This window comes from Hemiscyllium ocellatum, chromosome 31 (assembly GCF_020745735.1).
Source record: "Hemiscyllium ocellatum isolate sHemOce1 chromosome 31, sHemOce1.pat.X.cur, whole genome shotgun sequence".
Classification (NCBI taxonomy): Eukaryota; Metazoa; Chordata; class Chondrichthyes; order Orectolobiformes; family Hemiscylliidae; genus Hemiscyllium; species Hemiscyllium ocellatum.
Genome location: NC_083431.1, coordinates 22,598,364 through 22,612,337, shown reverse-complemented (window position 1 = coordinate 22,612,337; position 13,974 = coordinate 22,598,364). Strand labels below are relative to the sequence as shown.

Sequence of the window (13,974 nt, the reverse complement as noted above, 5' to 3'; positions counted from 1 at the left end):
CTGGAGTGTTGCATTTTGGTAAGGCAAACCAGGGCAGGATTTACAATTTTAATGTTATGGCCCTGTGAAAGTATTGTCAAGCAGAAAGATCTAGGAGTGCAGGTACATAGTTCCTTAGCAATGGCATCATAGGTGTACAAGGCAGTGTTTGGCATGTTTGTCTTCATCGGTCAGAGCATGGAGTACAGGAGCTGGGACATTATGTTACAGCTGTACAAGACATTGGCAAGACCACATTTATAGTAATGTGCATAATTCTGGTTTCCCTGCAAACTGGAAATGGCACAAAAAGACAGACTTACAAGTACATTATTAAGGATAGTGAGAGGTTTAAGGAGAGGCTGAATAGGCTGGGATTATTTCCCCCAGGAGCATAGGAGGCTGAGAAGTGACCATACAGATCTTATAAAATCATGAGGGGGCACAGATAAGGTGAATAGCCAAAGTCTTTTCCCCAGGGTAGTGGAGTCCAAAACTAGACAGCATGGGTTTAGAGGTGAGAGAGGGGCAAGATATAAAGAGGATCTGAGGAGCAACATTTTCACAGAAGGTGGTGCATGTATGGAATGAGCTGCCAGAGGAAGCGGTAGAGGTGGGCACAATTACAACATTTAAAAGACATTTGGATAGGAAAGTCTTAGTGGGACATGGCCCAAATGCACACAAGTGGGACCAGCTCAGTTGAGGAAACCTAGTTGGCATGGATGAGTTGGGCTGAAGGGTCTGTTTCCACACTGTAAGATCCTATAACGTGTAGAAATCAGAAGGTTCCAGCAAAGATGCCTCACGTAATGAAAAAAAGCAGTCTACTGAAAGTGCTCAAACTGACATATTCAAATAGTTCTCTCACAAATTAAAAGAGAATGACAAATCCCTCCGAAACTGCCTATCAGAGAGGAATGGTGAGGGAAAGACTTGTATTCTCTCCACTACCAGTAAAATCAAATGATTCTTTTGAAAACAAACCTACTTACTTTTCTGCGAACTGTGCATCTGTGACACATCCAATCCCCAGGTGGAAGCATCTCTTCACTGAGTGGGGGATTACTGAACAATATAGAAAACAATTCAGTTAGTTACATTCAGAACTTGGCACAATTTAAATTTCAAAATGAATAAACTAAATTCAAACTCATTACTGCATTTCTTGTAGAAAGCTGAAAACAACTGTAGAAATGTCCATATTAATGGAACAACAAACTCAGCAAACATTTCAAGAAGAACTGACATTATAAGAAGAGGACATTCCATTGATCCAAGTGACAGCGCTTAAAAATCTGAAACACATATCATTGGCTTAAATTCTATCCTATAACTGAGCACATAACACCAGTCTTGACTATGCAATAATGATAGTGTCTTAGATCAAAGGGTAGCCTGTCTTTCAGATTAGGCCATACACGAGGAATTAGCCATTGTAAGTAAGACGCTAAAACATGTTATGTAGCATTTTAACATCAAATAATTTTCTGTGTGATGCACTCCAACTATGCAGCCTGACCATATTGAGGCACTGTCAAAAACTGAGCAAATTCACTCAATAAGCAGAGATTATATTGAAATTACGCCAATTGTTCCTCTGAGTTACGACAGTAAACATCAGCAAGCAATTCAACTGCAAGATCACAACTTTACTAGACATTCATACATTAATACCTCCAGCAGGAGCTGTAAATTCAATGAGACACAATGGATTTTTTTTCCACTTCTAATGAAAAGTATTGAAGTTTGAAAGGCTTCACAGAGATCAGTTAACTCAGTAGGTATCAGTAATGACTCTGGAATCTGCTCCAGTGTCAAGTTCAGTTGGTGGTGGCAGTCTACCATATGACAATGGTTTACAGCCTGGTGGTCAAGCGTGCTAAGCATCACCTGATGTTGTGGGAAAACAATCACTGCCACTTTTCCTGTAAAGGAAAGTAGTGGGCTGAGAAGGTGCAAGATATGAGGATCACAGCATTCTCTAGGCCTTCCTCTCAGCCAGCTCAGCTTTAAATTTCTGCTTGCCTCATCCATACACTTCCAAACAAACATTTAGGTTCCAAAAATCATGACCTTTGCCGAGGTCTGCCATTTTTCCCTTTAGCTTGCAGGTGTCCTTATAGTGAAGACAGGGACACCCAAGAGATCCTGGCCCAGTGATCAGTTCACCATATAGAATGTCTTTGGTATACACCAGTTATCCACCCGATGACTGCGGCCAAGCCAGCATAAACATGGCTGCTTAGCAATGAGTCCACAATGACAGAATTAATATGCTCCTAGACATTTAAAATTACTTATCTTGACATGTCAAGAAAAATCTGAAACAGCTTAGTTGGAAATTATTCAGTCTTTTCACTGCTTATCACATTGTCCAGGTCTCATCCCTGTAGTGGGGTATACTCAGGAAGCACTCTGGGTAGACTCAGTTGCTTGTTTGCAGTCAAGTTGCTGTTGTTTCACACACACACACACACACACACACACGTACTCATTAACTAGTAGACTTCCGGTAATTGTGGAGCCTAGCTATATGAAGCAATCAAGAACCTCAGTGTTACTTCAATGCTGAGAGATGCTGGCATGGCAATATTCCAGACTGTGACAGTCGGCTTCACGATGGTCAAATCAAATTTTAAGAGATAAAAGAACACCTGACCACTCAGTAATGAAAGTGTTCCTCATGCGGCATTGTCAGCACACAGCAATTCTCTGACGACGATGTGGCATATTCACCTTCAATTTCAGGTAAGCAAAGCTGAACATGTCCCATCAGTTCTAGTAAGCAAGCAGAAACTCTTTCAATAACTTGAAGACAGGTTGTAAACATAGGAGTGTGGTTAGTATTTCTGTAGATGACACCAAAATTGAAGTTGCAGTGGACAGTCAAGAAGGTAACCTCAGAGTACAACAGGATCTTGATCAGATGGGCTAAGGAGTGTCACATGGAGTTTATTTAGATAAATGAGAGATGCTGCCCTTTGGAAAGGCAAATCAGGGCAGGACTTACACACAATGGTAAGGTCCTGGGGAGTGTTGCTGAACAAAGAAACCTCTGAGTTCAAGTTCATAGTTCCATGAAAAACAGGTTAGTGAAGGCAGCTTTTGCTTTACTCGCCTTTATTAGCCTGCGCACTGATTATAGGAGGTGGGAGATCATGTTACAGCTGTACAGGTCATTGATTACGCCATTTTGGAACACATGCAATTTTGCTCTCCTTCCTATCTGAAGGATGTTGTGAAACTTGAAAGGGTTCAGAAAAGATTTACAAGGATGTTGTTAGGATTGGAGGGCTTGAGTTATAGGGAGAAGGTGAATAGACTGGGGCTATTTTCCCTGGAGCATCAGAGGCTGAGGTGTGATCTTATAGAGGTTTATAAAATTATGAGGGGCATGGATAGGATAAATAGACAAGGTCTTTTTCCTGGGATAGGGGAGTCCAAAACTAGAGGGTATAGGTTTAAGGCATGAGGGGAAAGATTTAAAAGGATCCTTAGGAGCAATTTTTCATGCAGAGCAGTGTACGTATGGAATGAGTTGCCAGAGGAAGTGGTGGTGGCAGATACAATTAGAACATTTAAAAAAAACATCTGGAAGGATTTCGAGGATATGGGCCAAATGCTGACAAATGGGACTAGATTAATTTAGGATATCTGGTCGACTAAGACAAGGCCGTTTCTATGGTGTTCATGTCCCTGACTCTATATAACAGCATCTGAGCTACTCAAGAATGTAAAGAGACTACTTCATTATTTTTCTTCACAGGATACAAGATATCATCACAAAATTCAATATGCATTGCCTACCCAATGTGTGCCCCAAGGCAGCAGTGGTGGGCTACCTTCTTGAACCCTGTGGTGTAGGTTCATCCACTGTACTGTTTGGGTTATCAAGAATTCTAATACCTCTGTTATTAATGAGGAAATTCTCTTATACCTCCAAAAAAGAAAAGTAGTTATGAGTTAGAAACATCATGAGCGTTATTCAAGCTGACAACAAATATTCACCACTCACAAAGAATACTGAAAGAAGCAGAGAGAGAAAAGACCTAAAACCAACAGGGCACAATACTAATTCTATTCTAGGAAAGCAGAGAGTGTAAGTGACCTGGTAGAAGTTTGTAAAATGATTAAATGACTGGGTAGCCCCCTATCAACAGGCAAACAGAGTTTAAAATATTACACTGCCCACCAACTGATGTCGTGGATGCTAAATGTATTTTTAAAATCAAGAGGAGGAGACTCTATCAATTATCAACTTAGTTATGATGCCGCCAATCAAGTGCCTTTTCTGATAAAATTTGGTTCACAAGACCTCCTGGACTGGTTTCGACTGTCAAAGGGGTTCATGGAATAAATATTCTTAAAGTTTAATTTCCCCATATTCTCCTAGGCATTTCTGCACTTTAGCTGCCGCAAGATGATTTCATGGCTTGAAATGTGATTGGATTGGGGAAAAAAAAAATGGGGGAGATTAATATTCCTGTTCCGATTTCAAATTTTCATCACATGGGTTTTATCAGAGATTACAAGTTCTCTATTATGGCAAATGCCCATTGGAAATTTAGAAAGTAGCTTTTAAAATCTGTAACTATATACTAAACAAAAGCAGGTAATTAATAAGGGAGTTTAATTTGCACTACAAAAAAAATCTGCAGGGAGAAAAATAGCATCTATTGCCCTAAAATGATTTTTCAATAGTGAAACTGCAACAGCTAAGTGATAGCAGCAAATTAAGCCATCAAACTGTTCAATCGTCATTTTGGTTGTAGGTAAATAGCAAACTTCCATTTAATTTTGATAAGCAAGCAATTTAGATCCAACTTACTCAGTGTGTGTCTTTTTCATTGCAGCAAGTCACTTTACTCTTGATATGCTAAATCAGCTGGACAAACAATCATATTAGCACAACTGACTAGCATTGTGCAAGTTCAGCTCATTGTTTCTCACAACTACTCAGGAAATATAATACAGATTTTAGATTCATCAGCCACACCTCCTCCTTGCAGAAAAAAATTACATGATCCAAAAGAGGCTACATGGATGACAGTCAAACAGTCTTGCCCAGCCATGGTTGGTACAAGGCCGCCATTTGGATCTGTACCTCACATCTTTTATAGGCATGATATCTGTAGAAACAACCAGGTAAATGATGCAATGATATGGACACAACAAAAATGATAAACTCCAAAGTGATGCAAATCAGGCAATTCCTGTCAGCCAGAGAATGAAGAGCTAGAAAAGGCTGTTCATACAAATGCTGAACTATGAAGGACAAAACTATACCAGAAGAACTTGCGTTGCCCAGCTTCCACAAGTTTAGCCTTTTTGTTAAGAGCCTGGCATTTAGCGGAGACTTTCTGAAATGGCCAGCATAACACTAAAAGTAAACAAGCTACCTCAAAATCAACTCGTGGGAATCCCTCATTCTGTGAAGTGGCCAAATATATGCAACATTTTTTTGCGTGGATGTTTACATCCAGCTAAAAAACATGACAGAAACATCCCAGCACCACTAAGCACAGAGTGTGCCTTTCGTTTTATTCTGGCAGGAATAAATTTTGGTTCTCTCCACACAGATGAGACACAGCAAACATCAAAAACACAACAGATACTTTTAAATGGAATAAAATACCATCCAGAATAAATGCAAACATCTGAACAATTAAACATTAAAAAAAGTCTTTTAACATGTCTGTTTAAGAACAGTGTGTCAATCTTGTGTTGCTGCTGATATCAAAATAGGACAAAGAAACACTCTCAGCACATAGATTAGATTACTTACAGTGTGGAAACAGGCCCTCCGGCCCAACAAGTCCACACCGACCTCCGAAGAGCAACCCACCCAGACCCATTCCCCTACACCTAACACTATGGGCAATTCACCTAACCTGCACATTTTTGGTCTATGGGAGGAACTGGAGCACCTGGAGGAAACCCACACAGACACGGGGAGAATGTGCAAACTCCACATAGACAGTTCCGAGGCGGGATTGAACCCAGGTCTCTGGCACTGTGAGGCAGCAGTGCTAACCACTGTGCCACCAGTTATACATGCTGCTGGATAATTGAACACCAAAAGTACAAAAACCCAACATGACAGGGGAAAAATCTCCAAGATTTGCAATAAATATAAAAAGAACTGGTTATCATAACCAAAAACACCACAAATCGCCCACTACACTATGACCATTACTCTCAAAAACAGCAAAGGCCACTCAGCCCATCCAATCCACTCCATTTTTCCAATGAGAGTTTGGTTGATATGGTAATTCTCAACTCTACTCATCCGTCTAATATGTGACTCTCTTAATAAGGCTATAAGACATAGGAAAATATCTGACTATGCACACAGAAACAACGCCCCAAAACAAAGATAGCTACATCTCTTCCTACCAAAAATGAACAGTACCACTGAGGTTGAGAATTGGGAAAGCTTTCCAAGTCTCAAGACTGTAAGAAGATTTAGACAGGCTGGTCAAGAGATGAGAACAGTAGTAGTTGGAGTTTAATCCAAAAGAAGCATAAAGTGATGCATTTCAGGAGGATTAACAAAGCAAAAAAGTATATGATGAACGGCAGTATAAATGATCAACAGGACCTTGGTCCGCATGTCCAGAGATTGTTGAAGTCAACAGGATAGATGGATAGGGTGACTAAGAAGGCACATAGGATACCTACGTCCTCTGCAAAGTTCTGGTTACCACAATATAGGAGAACATAAGACATAGGAGCAGAAATCAGACCACTCAGTCCACTGCATTTTGCTCAACCAAAGCTTATAACACCCGCTTTAGATCAGATGAAGTATGATGTACCTGAGCTGTTAACTCAAATGAAGATACAATTTTAAGCATACAATGCATAAAATCCAGCAATGTGTAACATAACATTTTCATTAGTCAGTTAGTCTGTAAATGTCAGAAGACAGTAATGTAATAGCATACACTTAAGTCCCCAACACCTATAATAAGTAAAATGGAAATATTTCATGATTCACTATCGGCAAGTTTGGTTAATTTTTTATGCAAAAATCAGAGAAACCTAAAAAGTAGCAATCTAACCAGTTTGTCTCTACAGATTCAGTGCTTTACTCTAATATGGGTGCAGCCACATGGGTTTTATCCACATCTGGTAGATTTCATAATCAGCTGCTTATTTAAATTAAGTGTGAAATATTAGTTTCCATCTGCACTGCAGCAACTAAGAGTATATTATATATTTAAATGATACACGCAAGTTGTGTGTCAAAGCACCAAAATGCAGTAAAATACAAATGTCACAAATATCTCATTGTGATCAAGCTGCCTTCTTTTCAGACTTTCTGGCAAGCATATATCTGGACATTCACGATTACAAAACTCCTCCTGCTGGTTATTACGCTAAAATGCAGTGAACACAATTCAGAAAAGGTAGATGTTTTCTTAGCCTTAATTATGAAAGGCAAATTCCAGTTGGACCACAAAAATCTATTGTACGGTCAAATAAAACAAACCTTTCCAAGCTGCCTTCATAATGCATTGTTTGTAACTGAAATCAAACAAAGAAAAACAGTTCTTTAATAATTCAGGTAAGTCTTTATGAAGTCTTGAAATGGCTTTATCATTCAGAAATATCGAAACAGGAGTCATTTAGCCTTGAGCCCATTTACCATTCCATAAGGTCATTGCTGGTCTGAGGCAAATATACCTAACTCCACATATCTACCTGCCTGCCTTTGCTCAACAAAAATACCTCTGATTTGAAATTAACAAGTTGGGGGTGTCTCAAAGTCTGATATCTGAGGTTCAGGTGGAACAAAAACATTCCAATGATAAAGCACTGCTTCTGAGACAAGTTGCAACTGGGTTGGTGATGTTTGTATAGAAACCCTTTGAAATACAAAGATAGGATTCCAGTTAGTCAAACGGCAGCCCTTTAACTTAGGTCTGATGTACAACCCCTTCCTGCTTAAAGATCCAAGCTCATTATATTGTTACATTACTATTCTTGGCCTGCTATGAACACGAGATGAAGGAACAATATACAAATGATCACAATTTTGTAGCCAGTAACTCACCTCTAGATTCCCCAAAGCATCTACAGGGCACAAGGCAGTAGCGGGATGGATTATTCTCCACTAACCTGGATGAATGCAGCTCTAATAATATCCAACAAGCTCAACCCTTTCAAGGAGAAAGCAACAGTCTTATTTAGCACCCAATACATCCCTTCAAATACCCACCTCCCCCAATGGTGCTGCAGTGTAACATCTACAAGACTCAAAGTAGCTATGTGCGAAAGCTCCTACAACAGGAATGTTCCAAACAGAGGATCTCTACACTTAGAAACACATGGACTGCAGACACATGGTAACACTTGCAGGTTTCCCTTCAATCCACGTCATCTTGACTTGAAAATATTGTACTAATCCTTACTGTCTTTGGGTCAAAAGCCTGAATTCCTGTTGCAACAGCACTGAGTGCACCTACACATGACAGGATACAGCAGATCAAGGCAGCAGCTCACTGCCACTTCAAGGGCAATGAGAATAGACAATAAATTCTAGCTTTGCCATCAATGTTCGACATCTCATGTATGAATTTTTTTTTAAAAGTTAGTTCTCTGTGGACTGCAAAAATTGGCCTTTGATTAAAACCAGAGGTAGTCATGTTCAAACAAGAAAGGGTTCAGATTAAAAAAAATCTACCAAGACATCTTTAAAGAAATACAGGACACCTGGTTCGATGAGACATTAGCCAAACTATCCTGACCTTGTTCCAAGAAAACATAGGCACAGTGAACCCAGTCAAACTAGGAGATTGTTGTTGAAATTCCTCTGGTTAGTATCAAAAAACATTCAATTTGTTGGGAGTACTATACAAAACTAAGAAGATGCCTCAGACCAAATTCAGTTTTTGAAATTCATTCAAAACCATAAAAACAAAAAATAAACAAATCACAAGACATCCTGACCTGAGCAAGAAAATTATAAAGAGAGCAATCCCAACAGCACGAATGCATGTTCTTGCTAGAAATGTTACCAAGCTTTTTGTTTCTTTTATAAACAACATGCAACCAGATAATTAACAGACATTTTTAAAAATCTGTTTGACATACAGACAAGGGAACAAAGCCTCAAATTAGATATTTCACTCCGGAATGCTAATAAATGCGCAGAAGAGAAAACAGAAGGACCATCTCTGTCCCCCTTGCAGATCACAGAAATGATGTTTAACCTTCAAGCTTGTGCATCAAAAACACATGCCTTCAACTCAAGTATATTCTCTCATTCTTCTCAAAGTGGTATAGTGGTACCAATTTAATTTCATTACATTCCATGTTAAATTCAATTGCAACAGCTAGACTGACAAATAGTACCTGCAACCAATCTGCCTACCTTGAAGCCTTTTATCAACCATCTAATGCTTACAAAATCTAATATTTGCATTATAACCAATACAAATATACTCAAACCAACTGCAGAAGTGGAACCAACAGTGGCAGGAAATGCAATTAAGAAATCCAACAGATTAGCTAAAATCATAATTCAGTCCCTGAAGATCAATGAAGCTGTCTAAGGGTTGAAAAAAAAATGCAGAAAAGACAAAAAGATAAGAATTAAGATAGACTGTTGAAATGTGGATTTTTTTCACCCCCACTATATATAGATGTAATCTAAGATCATCTTATAGATATAAAACAGTTAAGGAACTGGAAATGGCAGATGTCAGACATTTTGAAAAGTCAAATTAGCAAACAGCAGATTTTGACTTGATATCAGTTCATTTTTGCTCAAAGAATGATCAACACTTAGAATGGATTTCCAAACAGAGAATTAGTGACATGTATCTTAGAACCATTTGACAGTAAAAGAAAACAATTGAGTCATGGATATTGGGTCTTTCTTATTCTCATTCCAGTTTCCTCCAGTTTTACTTGCCCAGTAGGTCAAAAAAAAAGGAAAGGTGTTCTTCAAAACTAACCTGGAGGACTTCCTGGACAATGAGATTTACTGCGAATTCAAAAGTCATAATTAAAAAAAATCAAAATTCCCAAATGAAGAACATGACATCCTACAGATGAACTCGCCATGAGGAGCCAAGATGGGAGGAATGGTCCACTATACTAGACAAGGTCTCTGACACAGTGCAAAACATTTAGACATCAAACTATCACATGGAGAGATTTGGACAGCCTTCAGGCTACTTGCATTCTTAGTTAGACATACTTAAACCAGAAAAATTTGAAGGCAGTCAGTAACTTATCACACAAAATGATCAATAATGATGCTACCTGCAAATCAGTCTCATCTTCTGCAATTATGAACACAAACACAAGAACTATCAAAGCACTTAACATTAATGCTTTTCCTTTTAGAAAACAAAAACCGACATATTGATGCAAGCTTGTGGATTTTAAGGTTAAGCCAGATAATTAATCTCCAGATAAACACATCACTAACAATAGCTCCAGTGTCACATACAAAACTGCCTGGCTAACGTTGATCAAAAAGGAGTTTCAAATTCTCAAGTCAATGGGCACTACTGGCACCAACAGCAACCTGTGCTGGAGGGGGATGGCTAAATGATATGCGTTGGAAAAGCAGCATTGAAAACGCAGATAACCAATGCTATCAAGCTTTTTCAGCATTAAACTCCAAAGACAGTTGATTGTTTACTTCCATTGCTTCTCAAAGCAACTTTGTGGCATTTTGGGGTTGATTGGCAATGATTTTTATCATGAACTAATTGGCTTGCAACTGAGTGCCCAAGGTTTTCAAAGAAAAAAAGCACGAAAGTCAAAAACTAATAAAACAATGGATAATGCTAACTCTACACATACCTCTCTTACATTAAGTGACAGAAGAAATTTGCAAATTCGAACGAAATGGACAGAAACCAGACATATCTTGAAGTGCAAGCAGCAGTCTGAAGCATCAGAACTGATTGCCAAAATCCAGCAGCGCAATGCTAAAGTTACTTAATTGGAGAGAGATCTCAATGTGCTACAGTCTGAAAGCAGCATATATTCACATTCATTCCTACATTAGCACAACATTTTGTGCCTTTAAACAATGCCAATCTGGACTTCTGAAATAGTTGCAGCCATGTAGATACAAAAATTCCATGCATTACTGTTATGGAAGATCAGCATCTTCCTATCTTCAGACAACTTGGTTCATTTGCTCAAGTCTCAGTTACTGAACTGATGACACAAGTGACATCATGAAAAATGTTAGTGGAGGAAACGACTGGAATTTAATGGGGTGCAAAAATTTTAGAGTACGATGTATTGAAAATTTCAGTACTGTAATGAGAGATGCCCTGCCATCACCTGAGGTACAAGTGTTTATTAGAGCAAAGTAATATAATTCATTTTTGTTTAGTTCCTTAAACCTCAAGCTCAAACTGAAGATTGTTAACCATGGCATTCATACAAAAACCAATTTAGTTTCTTTGGGTTAGAAATTAAGTACTATTGCTCTATGGGGTTCTTTACACTTTTGGCACTCAGGCAAAAAATGTTAGGTGGATCCATATGGACCATTAGTTAACTTGGCGGTAGCATTCATATCACTTCAAAGCTTGTCAATCAAAAAGGTCCATTTGACAATCACCAGTACACAATTTAGGAAAATGCTTCAGTACAGTCATAAGGACTGTTACATAGAGGTGCAGGCTTTTTTAGGAGATAACTGAAACCCAGCCTGTGCTAACTTCAGGTGTTTAATGAACATCGCTAAAATAGTTTACCGCCTCAATTATCTTATTACGTTTGAAACATCTGGTCACAGACTGACTGCTACATTTTCCAATATCACAAGTTTGTGACTCCATGTTAAAAAGGTACCTGTAATGGTAGCAAGTATCATTTATTTTAAAAGTACCACTCATTGTGTAAGGACATGATCAAAATAGATTTTACTAAATAAACTCAATTTTCTGATCAAATAAATATGGATTTTGACAAAAGTCTTCTTTTAAGTTGTAAACATGTTTATGTCAGGAAAATGCATACTGGGCAAATGGCTCTCCAAGAATCTTCCTAATGGTTTTACTACTGATCTGCTTCAGAAGTAAGGCTAAGCCAAGGTGAACTCCATGTCAAATGATGTCTGATTATTTGTTGTTTTGGAGATGAAGAGTTCTGTGAAAGCAAAAAAGTTCTCAATTTTCTTTGTCTTTTAATTTTTAAATTTTGATTTTGACAAGAATAGCTTCAAATGACTCAGAGTGGTAACAAAGGATTTCCCTTCTATTCACAAGATACACTGAAATGCTTTCAATCTTGGCTGCAATGTTTTGACCTCAGTCCTCTACAAAACCTACTGGTCACGAGAAGTTTACAAATTCTTGTTCAAAAGTTAAAACAAATTAATCCTATATTTTAAACTCACATTTCAACATACTAATTTTCCCACAATACTTGACTAGCACTTTTGTACAGTTTATAGATATGCAGAATTGTTAATTCTTTCACAACTAGGTGGTATAGAAAAGGCTAATCTACACTTACAAACTGGTAAGGATGCAACAGAACATCAAGAAATATAGTGTCAACCACTGGGAGACAGGCGAGCTATCAACAAATCTTAATGGTATCATCACCAATTGTAAGTTAATAGATTTATCATGACACAGCCTCCAATTAGTTAAAAAAATGTTATTTTGCTTTGAAGTGTCATAACAAGGACTAATGCAACTATGATTAGAAATCCACTTCTACAGATTGGTTTCTCAAGTCACTTTGCTAACAGCAAACTTAATAAGGCAAGCAATATTTATTTATAGTTAGTGGGCTGAGTAGTGCCATTCAAGCAGACAATACTGTTTTCAAAGGAGAGAAGCAAACAAAAGTACACAAATGTTTGTTCTCAAATTTTAAGTAGTAAAATCCTAAACTTGGCAGAATAGCCTTTCCAATCTTAAAATCTTCAAAGCAGAGCATTTAACCATTCCATCATATCGTACCTTCCAAATTCCATTCAACTTAAGTAAATTCAGGTTCACAGAATCTCAACCTGATGAATTTAGAAGTCACCAGTGAAGAATTACAAATCATAACCTATTTTAAAATTAGGTTTACAAGAGTACTTTGCATAAATTACGTTAGACAACAATTTAATTTCCACCCTATATTTGCTTTTCTTATCTGTGGCACATGTAGCTGTACGAGTGTGTGGAGGAGAAAACACTCACTGAATTTTCATTTTTCTCTATACATCCACACTCATTTAAGTTATGACAAGATAATGGACAACACAACCAACAGCTTGAATTAAAGAATCCCTGCAATGCAAGAAGAGGCCAATTGGCCCATTGAGTCTGCAACAACACTCTGAAGAGCATCCCACACATACCCACACCCAGCTTCCTCCCCGATCATACCTCCGTAACCTCACGTTTACCATGGCTAACTCACCTTACTTGCACACCTCTCCACACTACGAACAGTTTGCCATGGCCAACCCACCTAACCTACATCTACGAGCTGTGGGAGGAAACCCATGCGGACATCGGGAGAAAGTACAAATGCCACACAGTCACTGGGGATTGGAATCGAACCTGGGCCCCTGGCACTGTGAGGAATTGCTAATCCCTGGGGCTTTTTTTTTAAAAACTTTTTTAAAAATTCATTTGTGGGCGTGGGTGTTGCTGGCTCACCAGCATTTATTGCCCACCCCAAGTTACCCTTGAGAAGGTCGTGGTGAGCTGTCTTTCTGAATCCCCAAAGTCCACCTGCTGTGGACTGATCCACAATGCAGTTAGGGTAGGAATTCCAAGATTTTGAACCAGTGACAGTGAAGGAACAGCAATATATTTCTAAGTCAGGATTGAGTGTGGCTTGGAGGAGAACTTGCAGGTGATGGTGTTCCCCACGTATCTGCTGCCTTTTGCCCTTCTAGGTGGAAGTGGCCATGGGTTTGAAAGGTGCTGTCTGGGGATCTTTGGTGAATTTCTGCAGTGCATCTTGCAGATAGTACAAACTTTTAACTCCTAACTTATTCGT

General features: G+C 38.6%; 1 protein-coding gene across 1 annotated transcript in view; it reads right to left on the bottom strand.

Moving 5' to 3' along the window:
- Nucleotides 1-13,974, bottom strand: part of phf12b (PHD finger protein 12b) — an 84,291-nt gene that overhangs the window by 53,478 nt on the left and 16,839 nt on the right. Inside the window, exon 3 of the mRNA XM_060848118.1 lies at nucleotides 975-1,047. Coding sequence (XP_060704101.1) covers nucleotides 975-1,047 — 73 coding nt within the window. The remainder of the gene's footprint in view (nucleotides 1-974; nucleotides 1,048-13,974) is intronic.